Source organism: Podarcis pityusensis, assembly GCF_964106645.2.
Source record: "Podarcis pityusensis genome assembly, chromosome: 2".
Classification (NCBI taxonomy): Eukaryota; Metazoa; Chordata; class Lepidosauria; order Squamata; family Lacertidae; genus Podarcis; species Podarcis pityusensis.
This window is the reverse complement of record NC_138029.1, coordinates 2573223-2588297: the sequence shown is the minus strand read 5'-3', so window position 1 is coordinate 2588297 and position 15075 is coordinate 2573223. Positions and strand designations below refer to the sequence as shown.

The 15075-nt window shown below is 45.4% G+C and overlaps 1 protein-coding gene across 4 annotated transcripts; it reads left to right on the top strand.

The window, feature by feature from the left end:
• Positions 1-322: 322 nt before the first annotated feature.
• On the top strand, positions 323-13983 carry LOC308471382 (microtubule-associated protein 1 light chain 3 gamma-like). 4 transcript variants are annotated; one of them, XM_080995334.1, is made up of 5 exons: positions 323-603; positions 10591-10660; positions 12442-12497; positions 13072-13178; positions 13358-13983. In XM_080995334.1, the coding sequence occupies exons 3-5, from the start codon at positions 12450-12452 to the stop codon at positions 13527-13529; spliced, it is 327 nt and encodes a 108-aa protein (XP_080851460.1). In that variant the 5' UTR covers positions 323-603; positions 10591-10660; positions 12442-12449; the 3' UTR covers positions 13530-13983. The 4 variants fall into 4 exon arrangements, with proteins under 4 accessions (XP_080851460.1, XP_080851462.1, XP_080851461.1 ...); XM_080995335.1 differs by lacking the exon at positions 323-603 and adding an exon at positions 1058-1072; XM_080995336.1 differs by lacking the exon at positions 10591-10660.
• The last annotated feature ends 1092 nt before the right edge of the window (positions 13984-15075 follow it).

Sequence of the window (15075 nt, the reverse complement as noted above, 5' to 3'; positions counted from 1 at the left end):
GGATGTTAAAGACCTAATTATACTAAATAATTGTGCCGGGCGAGAGCTAGCGGAGGCAATGGAGGCCGAGAAGTAGGACTTCTTAGCGGCCTTCACTGCCATCTCGTAGGTTTTCATAAAAACCCTATAAGATGTTCTTGAGGCTCCGTCACGGGCACCCCGCCATACTCGCTCTAGCCGTCTGAGGTCCCGCTTCATTTTCCGAAGCTCCTCGGTAAACTAGGGAGCCCGGTTTCTGCGGGGTCGCAGAGGGCGCCTAGGTGCGATCTCATCGATGGCTGCTAGGAGCTGGATATTCCAGCCCTTGACAAGCTCAGTCAATGAGTCGCCAGGGGGAGCAAGGTCCCGCAAGGCCTGACGGAATCTATCAGGGTCCATCAGCCTCTGCGGGCGAGCCCAAATCGGCTCGCCACCTAAGCAGGGTGGGGGTGGAAAGTCAATCCTGGCTTTCAGAGCGTAGTGATCAGACCATGGCACCTTCATCGAAGGAGACATGATCACATCTATACCGACGCCAAAGATCAAATCCAGCGTGTGGCCTGCTTGGTGTGTGGGGCCCGAAACAAACTGGGAGAGCCCTAGTGTCGCCATGGAAGACACCAGGTCCAGAGCCTGTGAGGAGGGAGTGGCATCAGCATGGATGTTGAAGTCCCCCAATACCAATAGGTTAGGGAACTCCAAGGCCCAGCCAGCCACTGCCTCCAGCAGGCCTGACAGGGTGGCTGCTGGTGTGCTAGGTGGCCGGTACACCAGCCAGACAGCCAAGCTCACCTTGGAGCCCCACACTAGGCCAACCCATTCAATGCCGGGGATCGATGGCGATGGTAGAGCCCTGAAAGAACAATCTTCCCAGATTAATAATGCCACCCCTCCCTCCCCCAGCCCACAGTCCGTGACTGGTGGAGGATGGAGAAACCCGGGGGCGCCATCTCTCGTCAGGTAACAGTTTCCCCTTCGCGCACCCAGGTCTCCGTCACACAAGCCAGGTCGACCCCCTGCGAGGTGAAGAAATCTCGCAGGGTGGCGGGTTTTTTGCCTATAGACCTGGCATTGCACAACACCAGTGACGGAGGTGAGTAATCCTTGCTCACCCTACCTTCGTCCCTCGGGATGGGGCGCAGATTGGAAGGGGTACGAGCATATCCGTATCTCGATCCCCTTCGCCTATGACATCTGCCCCCACCGCCATACCTCCCTCGCCCCACTACGGTAGCAATCCCAAGCCTCAAACCAACCTCCATTTACAAAATAGAAAAACAAATCAAACCAAAAACAATTGTACCAAACAAAACAAATCCCCACCCCACTCAATATCCAACCCCAAACCAAGATAAAACACAACAAAATAAAAATACATCAATAAAAACCACCGTTCACGGTGGTACAACAAAGTAGAAAGTAAAAACCCCTTTAAAACACTTTAAAATATATAAAAACATTTTTAACATTTGCTGCAGCAACACCAGTGTCGTTAAAACTGTAGCGGTGGCAAGTGTGGGCCCCGCCCCCTAGGTCTGGTGGAGTGGGCCTACGGGAGGGAGCGGCCTTCCCCAACACTCACAGCGCAGCAGCAGCAGCAGCAGCAGCAGCAGCGGTGTCCCAGTGCCTCAGTGAGGCCTCCCAGTGAGTCAGTCTGGGCCCCGCCCCCTGGGCCAGGTGCACCTGTGCACTCAGGTGCACTCAGATCCTCTGTTAAATTCTTTTTAAAAATCACATACAGAAAGTCACTTGGAGTTGCCTCACTTTCCTCTCAGACATTGCTCTTTGGTACTTTCCCATAAACCCAAGAGAGTTGTTTACCAAAACTATATAGCATACAGCAGCATTTAGGCACATAAGTTGGTGCAGAAGATTGAAATCCAGAGGCAATTTGGAACAGAAATGATGAAAATAGGTTTATTCCCGGGAAATCAGTTTGCTTAGATTTCAATACACAAAAGAAAAGGATATTTCAAAATCAAGTGTGTGGTTTGTTTGTTTGTTTGTTTGTTTGTTTGTTTAAAAACACTTTTCTTTATCCTATGTTGGTAGAGTAAAGAAAAGGCAAGTGTCTGTGTTCATTACTCAGTGGCTAAGAGTTTGTTTTCAGAGCAGGGTCCAAAGAAGCCATTAGGGCTGCTCATTTCATCTATTTTGTATTTTTCCTTCTGAGCTGCCTGGAAGCACCCTTTGTCATTGTTCCAATAACAGCCTTATTATAACAATGCCAATTTTATCCAATTAATACAATTATTAAAATCAATTATTAATATACTAAATTATACAGTTTAGCTAAAGTGGCCTCCTCATGTGCTAGATTTGATGGCTCCCTCTTTTTTTTTTTTTTTTAATTTTCTGCATTCCAAAATCTTAATAATCTGTCTTAAGCAACCACATGGCAGTCAGAAATTCAGCAAGTATTGTTTCTCCCCACAACATGGTGGTGCAGGAATTAAGGAAGCTTTGCCTGTTGAATTTCTGCCTTGCACATACCTATTGGCCTGATTGGCGAGCCATTCCTCCAACCCTCAGGGCTGGCCCTGCCATGCAGCCGAGTGAAGTTACTTGCTTCAGATGGCACCATGAAGGGGACATATGGTGGCAGTAATTGGTGTCCAAATAGTGCAGCAAGATTGGAAAATGTTGGTCCTACGGGGGAGGAGTACCATTTGGGCTCTGCTTCAGGCAGTAAAATGGCTGCGGCAGGCACTGCCTGAGGCTGAGGCTGCATCTGTAATGTTCACAGGGAAGGATACGTCAATGCTCAGATCTCCCTTGCCCACTTGAAGCTATTGCATTTCACTGATTCATAACTGTAAGACAAATCAAGCATAGGTGAGATGGGGGGAAATAACTCAAAATATGCAAAGTTGGCTCTCTGCCACTGAATAGCTAGGCATATCCCTTTCTTCATGCATCAAGGCTGTGCTGTTCTCGACCAGAGGACCGGAAGGAGCAAAGTCCACAAATCCATCAGCTGTGGTTTATAGGCAGGCAAGTGAGTCAATAACAAGTTGTGAAAGCAAATCTATTAGTAAATGTGCATGGAGAATTGGCCTCTTAAGCTTCTAGAAGAAGAGGCTGAAGCAGAAAGAGGAAATGGATTTTCCCCCGTCCTCACAAGCCTGCTGTGATGTAAGACAGGAGGAACACTTTGTGGCAAGGGGGCAAGCCTGAGAGGGTTTAAGGATGCCTGCAGAGTGTCGCTATTTTGTGGAAGGGATTCGGGTGCAGGCTGGAACTTTAGCTTTGTGCAGTCAAAGTGGTATTGAAGAGCTCTGCTGCCCTAGGATGACAAAGCCACTTTTTAAAAAAGACTGGCCTTTCTGTGATTTGGAAAGTGATGAGGAATTGCATTGACTAGGGTGCATGAATAATTAATGACACCCTACAATCAAATTAGGATGAATTATCATTGTCCTATAACTGCCCCCTAAACAAGTCAGAACGAATGCTTAATAAAGGCCGGACATGGTCAAACCACTGCAAAAGCTTTGTGCAAGCAAATCAGGGTGAATGCTGAATAAACAGGTCCTCTGGAGGAGCCCTACACTACAGGAAATAAGATCAGGGTGAAGAAGTGTCAAGGAGGAAGGCACCCTCTATTACAAGGCAAAAGGACTTCCAAACTTCATGGAGTGAATTGCTTCCCTTGGGTTTTATTTAAGAATAAGTTGGATCAACATTCTCCCCAGGATGCTGTTAGGCATAATTGACAGTTGAAGCTAATACCAAGCCAAAGGCTCCAAGACTTTTATTTATTTCACTGGCAACATTTTCATCCCATCATTTCTAAAAATAGCTCAGGGTTGAGTTTTTAAGCCTTATATGCCATACATTACCTTGTGCTACTTCAGGCGGCACCAAGAGGAAAGGCTAGATGCAGACTGGAAAGTGGGGTAGTGGTGAGATTGGGATAGAGAACTGTGGGACTTGTCTATTAACTCCAGTAACAATTTGATTTATTTCAACGGGAGGAATTTGACGTCACAGTCTTCTGATCATTCTCCCAACACCAGCCCCCTGAACTAGTTTGGGGGGACACAGGCCAATGAGAAAGCCCCATTGCATGAACAGAAGTCCTTGTGCAGGGCTTCTGCTAGTGGGACTGGTTAGTTGAATCCAGCCCAGTGTGTTTACACTGAGTATGACTAACATTGCATACTACCCTTTGTGTCTCTCAGGAGCCTACAATCCAACCAAGTGTCCTGCAAAGGCACTGGTTCTCTCAACAAACCCAGCTACCGTGTCCCAGAATGGAAACATAGTTTCTGAAAAGGGTTTTCCCAATAGCCCAATTCACACATTACTCATATGTAGGACTTAGCCATGTTGACAACAGAGCAGGGTCACCCTTTTCACCCCACCCTGACGTCATGACTCCATCCTGAAACAACCACATCTTGTGCACAGAGGTCTACAGAGAAATTCCAGCACTCAAGCACCTCCTTCAGTGTAGGAACTTCATACATTTGGAACAGCTGGGAAACTGGGTGCCCCTACACCAGGAGTAGGGAACCTCTGCCACCCCAGATGTTGCAAGACTCCAGCTCCCATCATTCCTGGCCAACCTGATCAGAGATTATGGGAGTTGTAGACCAACAACCCCCAGAGTGTTGCACAAGTGGGTGTTTGAGCAGAATCTCTCTGCAATCGGCCACAAGCAAGACATTGTTGCAGGAAGGAGCAACAACATCCAAGGCAATAGGACTAAATGCAGGACTGCCACACCTCCTCACACAGTGCCCCCATGGATTCCACTGGCAAAGAAATGGCACTGGCACTAATTTTGGGCGAGATCTTGCTGATTTTGTGTTAGGTTTAACCAAAGTCGTCCAAGATCTTGCGGAGCACTTGAGGTCTCACCTGAAATCAGCATCAATGCTGGCAGAGTAGGCAGCAGGGTGGGTGATGCAGGTGGCAGGGGTGGCAGGGCAGGGCAGCACTTCCCATTTCACTTCAAGTAGCAAAACAGGACACACACACACACAAATGGAAAGCCTGGCCCTGCTCTGCTGTCCACGTAGCCAAGCTGCACATAATGCAAGTAGCACATAAATGGGGCTAATGACACAAGTTCAAGTCTCTGGAGAATCTCAGGTTGCTCCAGCCAGCCAGTTTTACCCAGCCTTGAATTGAAGTTGGGTGGAATATCCTCAGATCAATAATGCTCAGGAAAGGGAGGAAGTTTGTTAGCATAATGGGCCCTCATTTGTTTTCCAAAAGGCCACTTGTCTTGTGAACTTGCAGCGGGTGAATTATACCTGTGGCATTTGAATGAAGAGGTTTCTGAGGAGGTTTATGGAGCCTGCTTTGACATCAGCTCCTCATTAAATCACAAGACCGAAAGGAACAGAATTCAAATGTCAGGATAACAGTGGTTTACAGTTAGCCTTGGAGACGGGTCCTGGCTCAGGTTGCCACCTTTGATCTAGTATTTCCTGTGACATCAGCCAGGGGGAGAAAACTCTGGATGAAAAGTGCTTTGGTCTAGGGAGGAGCCTCAGTATAAGCACTCAGACAGCTCCCTCATTCACTCCAGAAGGTCCCAGTTAAAGGGATCAGACAACCATTACAGGGAAGGCATCTATCTGGGACCCTAGAGAGCTCCTGCCCATCAGAGTAGGCAATGCAGAGGTAGATGGGAAAATAGTATAATCTGGAACAAGGCTTGCTCCTGTTTGGGTCTCTGGTTCAGCCTCCCCCAATCTGGTTCCCTTTGGATGTTTTAGACTACAACTCCCATCATTCCTGACCATTGGCCATGCTGACTGGGGCTGAAAGGAGCTGGAGTTTGGCGATATCTGGATGATATGCATAAAGTTGGGAAAGGTTGCTTTGCTTCAAGGCGCCATGTTGTATTTTCCAGATTTTTGTTAGGCTCTGGTTCCCATCAGTCTCAGCCAGCAGGGTCAATGGTTAAGGATGATGAAAGTCAGGAGAGCACTGCATTCACAGCTCCTGTCTTGTAGCTAGCCCCACCCACAGAATTACCATTCAAGGTGGGGGGAGAATGACAGATGAGCCACTTTTTATATATATATATATATATAAATTTTTATTAGTTTTACAAAATTTTTAAGACAATACAAACATATAAAAAGACATACAAACACGTATAGTTTCATGACCTTTTTTTTCATAAACCTTCTTTCTCGGACTCCCCCATACCTCCCCTTTCTGCATCCCAATGTCCAAAATTTTCCAGCAACTTCTAAATAGTTCTGTCAAACATATGTCTTCTTAATCTTCCCTTCAGTCTAATCTTATATCGCTGTAACCCTTTCTTTCTCAAAACCTCGACATTCTAACATTCATCAAGTTTATAATAGTCCTTAAGATAGATTTTGAATTTCTTCCATTCTTCTTCCGCCGTCTCCTTCCCCTGGTCGCGGATTCTGCCAGTCATCTCAGCCAGTGTCATATAGTCCATCACTTTCATCTGCCATTCTTCCAGAGTGGGTAAATCTTGTGTCTTCCAATACTTTGCGATGAGTATTCTTGCTGCTGTCGTAGCATACATAAAAAAGATTCTATCTTTCTTTGACACCAATTGGCCGACAATGCCCAAGAGAAAGGCTTCTGGTTTCTTCGGGAAAGTACATTTAAGTGCCTTTTTCATTTCATTATATATCATTTCCCAGAAAGCCTTAATCTTCGGGCACGTCCACCAAAGGTGATAGAAAGTACCTTCAGTTTCTTTACACTTCCAACACTTATTATCAGGCAAATGATAAATTTTTGCTAGCTTGACTGGGGTCATGTACCACCTGTAGATCATTTTCATAATATTTTCCTTTAAGGCATTACATGCCGTAAATTTTATACCGGTGTTCCACAACCATTCCCAGTCAGCAAACATAATGTTATGACCAATGTCCTGTGCCCACTTAATCATAACCGATTTAACTGTTTCATCTTGTGTATTCCATTTCAGCAGCAAATTATACATTCTTGATAAATTCTTGGTATTGGGTTCTAACAATTCGGTTTCTAATTTTGATTTCTCCACCTGGAAGCCAATTTTCCTATCTTGTTTGTAGACCTCCATTATTTGATAATAATGGAGCCAGTCTCGTACTTTAGGTTTCAATTTCTCATGACTCTGTAATTTCAATTTGTCTCCATCTTGTTCCAAGATTTCCCAATACTTTGGCCATTCGGCCTCCATATTGAGTTTCTTCAATGCCTTAGCCTCCAAGGGTGACAACCATCTAGGGGTTTTGTTTTCCAACAAGTCTTTATATCTTATCCAAACATTAAATAACGCTTTTCTGACAATGTGATTTTTAAAGGCCCTATGCACTTTGATTTTATCATACCATAGATATGCATGCCAACCACATGTATTATTGAAACCTTCTAAATCCAAGATATCTGTGTTCTCGAGGAGCATCCACTCTTTCAGCCAGCAAAACGCTGCTGCTTCATAATACAGTTTTAAGTCCGGCAGGGCAAATCCCCCTCTTTCTTTTGCATCTGTAAGTACTTTAAATTTTATTCTGGGCTTTTTGCCCTGCCAGACAAATTTCGCGATGTCTTTCTGCCACCTCTTGAAACAGTCCATCTTGTCAAGAATCTGCAGATGAGCCACTTTAAGTCTATAGTGTAGACACGTGTAAAGGCTCTTGGGAAGTCCAGACTCAATTTCCCCTATAATTTGGGTGGGAGTTTCTTCCTAGAAAATCTCCCGCTTTGCATAAGCTTGTGCTCAGATTTCCCTGCATCAGGGGAGATGTCCCTGCCTGCCATCACATTGGCACAGCAATATCCACAGAAGATGTTCCATTTAATTCAATTCATCACAGCAGCGGATACATAATCAGTGATTCATCATTCATGCGATATTTATGTGTTGCCCATTGGGATTTCATTTCTCATAACAAAATATGGGTAACTTCTAAACTATGAAGAATTATGAAGAGGCGGCAACTTTAGGCAGTTTAATGATGAAAAAAGAGTGTGTCCTTCTTGCTTCCAGATTTGCAGCTTGATCTTATGCATGTCCACACAGAACTACATTCTACTGGTTTCAATGGGATTCAGTAGTCAGAAAAGCAAGGGCACTGGGAGCTGCCTGGGTACTGGGTACTGATGCTAATCCTGGTGACCAGAGTTCAAATCCTCACTCAGCCACAAAGTGTCCAAGATGACCTTGAGCCACTCACTATCTTTCAGCCTACCCTATACCTTTTGTGAGGGTAGAATTAAGGATACTCAGAGCATGATAAAAATGCAATAAACTAAAAATAGCCCCTTGTTCAAATGGAGAGAGACTGTCATTCCAACTTCTGTATTTTTTCTGCAAGGCTGGTGAATCTCTCTCATTGGTTGAGGCTCTCTCCCTCCCATCCCACTTTGGTACCCAGTCAGTCCAGATGCAAACATCTACTTTACACATAGAAAGATAAAACTTACTAGCCATGTTGTGCTTCCCTTGTGAACTGATATCCATAAAAGACTAGCAGTCTCACACCTGGCATCACTCAGGAATTCTAAGAAACCAAATAAAATCAGTGCAGTTTTGAAAGATTCAGTCTGCCATCCTAATTCAAAATGACATCACTTTGTATCTAGATATAGACTAAAAAAATCTGCTCCTTGATCCCAGGAAACACCATGCAAAATTGAGTTACAATATCTTAAGAGGTGCCTAGATTTATAAAAAACAGACAGACCAACATTTTTCCAAAATACATAGTAGGAGTGGAAGAAGTAAAAACTCTTTAAAAGAGCCTTTTGACTCCATCCTAGTGCCTAGGTTTAAAGAGTTTTCATGGATTTACAAGACAAACATGCAGGTACACTCGCTTTGGAGAACAAGCTGTTTCACAGGAGAAGAGCAACACACCTCCCCATCTTCTCTTCCTCTCAGAGCAACTCTGAATCTTTTATTTCCCAATCCTTTTTTTTTTTTTTTTTTTTTTTGGTTATCCAATCTGTTAATGAGCTTGTGCTGTTGCTGTGGCAACCACCCTCGCTCTTGCTATCATCTCCTCCTTCCACCTTCCACCCAATTTTCTTTGCATTGATTCAAGGGCATATGAAATGCTGTAGAGTACAGAACCCTCATCCACATCTGGGGACCCTTGCGTGTTTCCCCAGCAATCTTCTACCACCCTTGTCTCTGCCACTTAATAACTCTCAGAAATCCTCAAAGGAGGCTCAGAAATTAATAGTGAAGGGAGAACAATAGATACCTGGCTCAACTGCAAGTTTTGCTGTACTCAGATTGCAGGGAGACCAAGATTACCCCCCAAACACGCCTGCTCTTTTTAGAAGGCTAGGAGGAGGTCTTCATTTTGGCTAAAATGTACCATTAGCTACAGGAGAGGTGGGGAACCTCAGGTCTGGAGGCAGCATACAGCCCTCTTAACTTCTCACTAGGACCCTCTAGGTTCTCCCCAAGTCACACCTTTTTGTACCCCACTTGAGCATTTTTACCTAACTGAAATGTCTCCTAGAGCTTTGGTCATGCTTCTTCCTTGTCTGGATGGAGGATGAATGAATCAATTTATTTCGGTCACTGACCAGAGTGGGATGGCGGACAGAAAAGGGTATGTGAACATGTGTAGGAACTAGACTACTGTACAACAGTAAAATCCACCTCAACCCACTTTTACCTCTGGTCCCACCCACCACTGCCATGTGGCCCCTGGAAGGCTGCACAGAAAGAAATGTGTCCCTCGGGTTAAAAAGGTGCCCCACCCCATGAGGTTGTGGATTTCATTAGGTCCTTCCTTTCCCCTCATAATTCAAGCACTGCTGTTTGTTAGGAACTTGAGAAGACTAACTATTAGGCATTTGGGGGTGTTTGGACAGAGCATGGGCAGGCAGGAGGAAAACCAATGCAGCTGTGGGTTGGGTGCAATCCTGTACCATGAGCAGTACATTGCACTGATGCAGCCTACTCCAATCTAGTACCCATCATTTGTTTCAGACTACAACTCCTATAATTCTTAACCATTGGCCATGCTGGTTGGGGCTGATGGGAGTTGTCCAAATCATCTGGTGAACACCATCTTGGGGAAGGTTACATTGATAAAATATGAGTGATCACCAACATCTAACCCATTTGCCCAGTGGAAAGCCCCATTTCATGGCCAGTCAGGTTGGAATAGGAGCAGAAAGTCTCACCTGATCTCTGGTAGCCTTGGCTACAGTGGAAGACAGATACTTTGCACTGGTTGTAGGATTGAACCGCAGGGCTTTAGGGTCTTGCAAGGGTCTACTTTGTCTCCTATACTATTTAACATCTATATTAAACTATTGGGAGCTGTCATTCAGAGGCTTGGAGTGCAGTGTCATCAGAATGCCGATGATACGCAGCTGTTTCTCTCCCGTCCATTTGAATCAGGGGAGGCTGTGAAAGGGTTGGACTGGTGCCTAGAAGCAATGCTGGGCTGAATGGGTTCCAATTAACTGAGGCTGAATCCTAATGGGATGGAGGTGCCGTGGGTGGGAGGTTCCTTTCTCCAGGAACTAGGTGGAGGGCTGCACTGAAGGAACAAGTTTGCAACCCGGAGCTATTATATCTTTAAAGCACATTCAAGGCACATTGCCCAGATTCACCATTCTGTGACAGCCAAATATAACCAGTTTTCACCACAGATTAGTTTCCAGAGTGTGATGGCAAATTAAAGGAGTAAGACCCACTGAATTCAACAGCATTTACTTCCAAGTAAGTATGCACAGGATCAGGCCACAAAAGTCTTTAAAATGTGCACAACCTGTGCTAGGGTAGTCAGATGGAAAACAGGAGAGGGGGCACTCCTGCTCCTTTAACAGTGGTGCAGAAGAGAAAATTTCAGCAGGTGCATCTTGTCATGTAAGCTGCACTGGTAGAAATTCCCTCTTTCACAAAAGTGTTAAAGGTGCAGGGGCCTCTGCCCCTCTCAAAAGTTCAGCCACAACCTTGCTGCCCAACCCTGTGCAAGTTTATTGGGACACATAGAATCATAGAGTTGGAAGAGACCACAAGGGCCATCGAGTCCCCCTGCCAAGCAGGAAACACCATCAGAGCACTCCTGACATACCTCCTTGTTGCAACTGCAAGGCTCTCCTTGTGTTTTCTTGGGTGTATATATAAGATGCATTGACTGTGGATAAGGCTTTTGTTGGAGACCAGCCGCAATGGCTATGTTCCACCTCCACTGTTGGAGGCAGTATGGACCTGAGGACCAGTTGCTGGGAATCACAAGTGGGGAGAGTGAATTTGCACCCAGGTCCTGCTCATGGGCTTCCCAAAGGGATCTGCTTGGCCTCTGTGAGAACATGGTGCACTCCTGTGGTACAATGGACCAGTGTGCCTGGCTGTTAACCAGGAGGTTGGTGATTCAAGCCCACCCAAGGACAGCTGTGGGCAAGATAGCTGCATTACATGGGGTTGGCCTAGATGACTCTTAGGGTCCCTCCCAACTCTACAATTCTATGAATGAAAATCACACAGGTTGCACTTACTCTTCAACTGTTGCAACCTGCAACTCAAATGCATTCTGCCACCTTCTGGGGCACTAGGTGGGAGCAAGGAGCCTCTGGGTTTCATGTACATTATTTGCATGCATATGGGCATGGGAAGCCCCACCCACCAAAATGTAAACTCTGCAGATTCTCCAAAGAGGGAAGAGCTGAAATTTAAAGAAATGTAGCAGACGTATAAGTAATGCATACTAGTGTTGTGGGGTGGAGAAGCATCTCCAGCATCTTGCCAAAAGGCAAGGCAGAGACAGTGTTTTTACCAGAAAATAGGGCTGTCTCCATCCTAAAGGAGGAACTGGCAGGGGTATTGCTCAAGTGTGCACCAATACTCCTTGCACTACTGTAGGCTTCCCCTCTCTTCTGTTTTACTCATCTTTCCTTCCACCAGCAGGTGACAATCATTAGGTCTGAGGCAGGCTCCAGCCCCACCTAGGCTGCTCAGCCTTCTCTTAAATGAAGGCAAGCCAAGGTGATTTCTGTTGAGTTAGTGCTGTAGAGTGGAAGTGGAAAGGGCCGGTGAGGGGGAGAAAAGGGTCTTTTGTGTTTTTAAAGAAAGATGTTGAGGTTCCAGAGTGACGACCGTCCATTCAAGCAGAGGAAAAGTTTAGGTAAAAAACTGAGGGATGAACTTGAATGATGAGGTGGGAGATATGATTCTGGATTATACATTGGAACTTCTACTAATTTTCCACTTGCATCTTTCTGACTATTTCTTTTTAAGCTAAATATAACACCCTTCTAGCATTTCCCCAGCATATCTCATTGTCTCTGGATTCTCTGTCTTCCCTGTGAATGACACCTGCTTGTCTGTCTTTCCACTGGCAGGTCTTTTTGACTTTTAAACTACCCTATTTCTAATCGGCTTCTCATTCAAGAAGCTCAAAGTGGCATTTAAGTGTTAAATGTGATAGTCTTCCTCTTAGTAGAGCTGAAACTTCCAAAACTCTTTCTGATGACTTTTATCTGTCATAATCTCATTTTTAGCCTCTCGGATGCAGGAAACAACTGATATCAGGACAAAGTATCCAAGCAAGATTCCGGTAAACCTCCTCTCTTTCTACCTAGATTCTAGGGGGAATTCCCTCACAGAGCTATCATTCCCACAGCAGTTTGGTAATAAATCCCTCTTCACAGAGAACTCTACGACCTGTAGCTTTGAGGGCAATAGGAGCCTCCTAACAGCTCTCAATACCCTTAATGGCAGCTCCCATAATTCTTTGAGGAAAGCCATGGGTCTCTTAAGTGATATCACAGTGCTTTAAGTGTGTGGTACAAATGTGGCCTTGTCTGAACTGAGTATGGAATCCATGAGCTGCTTAGTCTTTCCTGATCACAATAATGCATAATCTGGACTGAGGCTTTGCTAACTCCTCAAAAGCCATTCTAAGACTCTAAGAGCAAAAGAGACACTGAGAGATGCGAGCTTGGGGCTCCCACAGTTATTGCAAGTTTCCATTTATTGAACATAGTACCCTCAATTCTACTCTGAGGAACTTGGAGGAACTTATATATGATTCCCAAAGAGGCTCCCATTCTTAAGAGCACACCTGCTTATCTAGCAATGGAGCTTCCATCATGTGCCTTGACATTGTCCAATGCTTTCCTCACACACAGGTGGTGCTTGAGCGTTACCAGAAGGAGAAGACACTCCCTCAGTTGAGCCGGGTCAAATTCCTGGTTTCAGGGGATCTATCTATGTCTCAGTTTGTCTACAGTCTGAGGTAGGGAGGAGTTTTCACATACTGTGGTAATGTGGGGGAGAGAGATGGGAAAGACAATTAATTCCATTTGCACTTAAAGGTACCCCTGCTTACCCACCTTGCCCCTTTTGAAACAATACATAGCCAAAATGCAGCCTTCCACTGGCCTTTGGACTGATCCTCTCCCTTCCCCTCCCCAGGGCCCGCCTGTCCCTGACAGCCACTCAAGCCTTCTACCTGCTGGTGGACAACAAGAGCCTGCCCTGCCTGAGCCTGACTGTTGCGGAGGTCTACGAAGCCAACAAAGATGACGACGGCTTCCTCTACATTACCTACGCATCTCAAGATACGTTTGGTGATATTGGCCCATGAGCCCATTCCAAGGAAGGCCTCTGCAGTCTCCCCCTCCTCCCTTTCTCTCTGAGGCATAGTTATCACAACATGGATTTTTAAACTGCTTTTGTGTAAGAGTGGCATGGGAGAAGAGTATTCACCACCAGGCAGGCTCTGCTTTATTGTCATTGTCCCTGAAGCAACTGAACTACCTTCTATGTTGTATGTGCCTGAAAAGACGCCCAGATGACAGGGTGTATTTTAGGGTCATGTACTTTCTTAACCAACTCTGCAGGGCCACTACTTTAACCCACTGCCAGCTTATTCTTTTAAACTAATTTGTTCCCTTATCTCTTCAGACAGATATAGACATAGATATAAAAAAGAGCATCACTACCATTGCACAGGAAACTTTTGTCTGGTTTTCTTTCTTATTTTAAACAAAGCTGATTGGCCTAATGGGAATCTGGAGGGTTCCACAAGTGGAAATTTTAACTGCACAACTGTTTTCGTTACTTCATCTCTTTCTTCCCCTTTTTTAAAAAAGCCTTCTGACAAGACTGCAATAAAGAAATAAATGGGCACAATTACACTCACCTGATCAGAGTATGGCTCTTTCTTCCCCACAGGAGAAGTGAGTGGTTATTAAAGACACTGAGTCTTTTCTCTCTCTTTCTCTTGTTTTCAAAAAAAAGGAGGTAAAGGTGTCTTGATTTTTGCTCTCCTTGCTAAGCAAGCAAGAAGAATCTGGGCACAAAAGGGGAGGGGCTGAAGCACAAAAAAGCTGACCTTCCTCAGAGCCCTTACTTTGGCATAGGGTGGAGAGGGCTTTTATGTCTGACAAAAATGGGGGGGGGCAGAGTATTTTGAAGGGCAGTTCCAATCAAATGCTTCTATGGATATGAACATATATCCTAGCATAAAAGAGAAGTGAAAGATTTCCTTAGAAGTATTCTTTCTGCATCTCTTTCCTCCCAAATTTTGGTGATGGTGATGAGGGGTTCTTTCGTCCCTGGGTCGTGTGAGCAAGCCCTTGGAGAAGTCTCTTTCATCTTTGTGGGGCTAAAACAAGACTGACAGAACCTGTGGCCCTCCAGGTGTCCTTGGACTCCAACTCCCATCAGCCCCAGTCAGAATGGCCAGTGGCCAGGGATAATGGGAACTGTACTCCAGGTACATTTGGAGGACCCACAGGTTGCCCATCTCTGTTCTATAGCAGCATGAGCAGCGATGGGCAAAATGATTCCATCACAGTTTGTCATTTGCTCAGTGAGGTACAAATCTAGCATTTATAAATTCATTTGGAAATTCTGTTACTCAGGTAGCTCCATCAGTAGAGTAAAGGTAAAGGGACCCCTGACCATTAAGTCCAGTCGTGGCCGACTCTGGGGTTGTGGTGCTCATCTTGCTTTATTGGCCAAGGGAGCCAGCGTACAGCTTCCGGGTCATGTGACCAGCATGACTAAGCCACTTCTGGCGAACCAGAGCAGCGCACGGAATCAGTAGAGTAGGAGACTCTTAATCTCAAGGTCGTGGGTTTGAGCCCCACATTGGCAAAAGATTCCTGCATTGCAAGGAGTTGGAC

Excerpts from the sequence above, each read along its gene's own strand:
- LOC308471382 (XM_080995333.1), top strand. The coding sequence starts at position 12,014 with ATGTTGAGGTTCCAGAGTGACGACCGTCCATTCAAGCAGAGGAAAAGT. Across the intron at positions 12,498-13,071 it reads AGTATCCAAGCAAGATTCCG|GTGGTGCTTGAGCGTTACCA; the intron begins GTAAACCTCCTC and ends CCTCACACACAG. Across the intron at positions 13,179-13,357 it reads CAGTTTGTCTACAGTCTGAG|GGCCCGCCTGTCCCTGACAG; the intron begins GTAGGGAGGAGT and ends TCCCCTCCCCAG.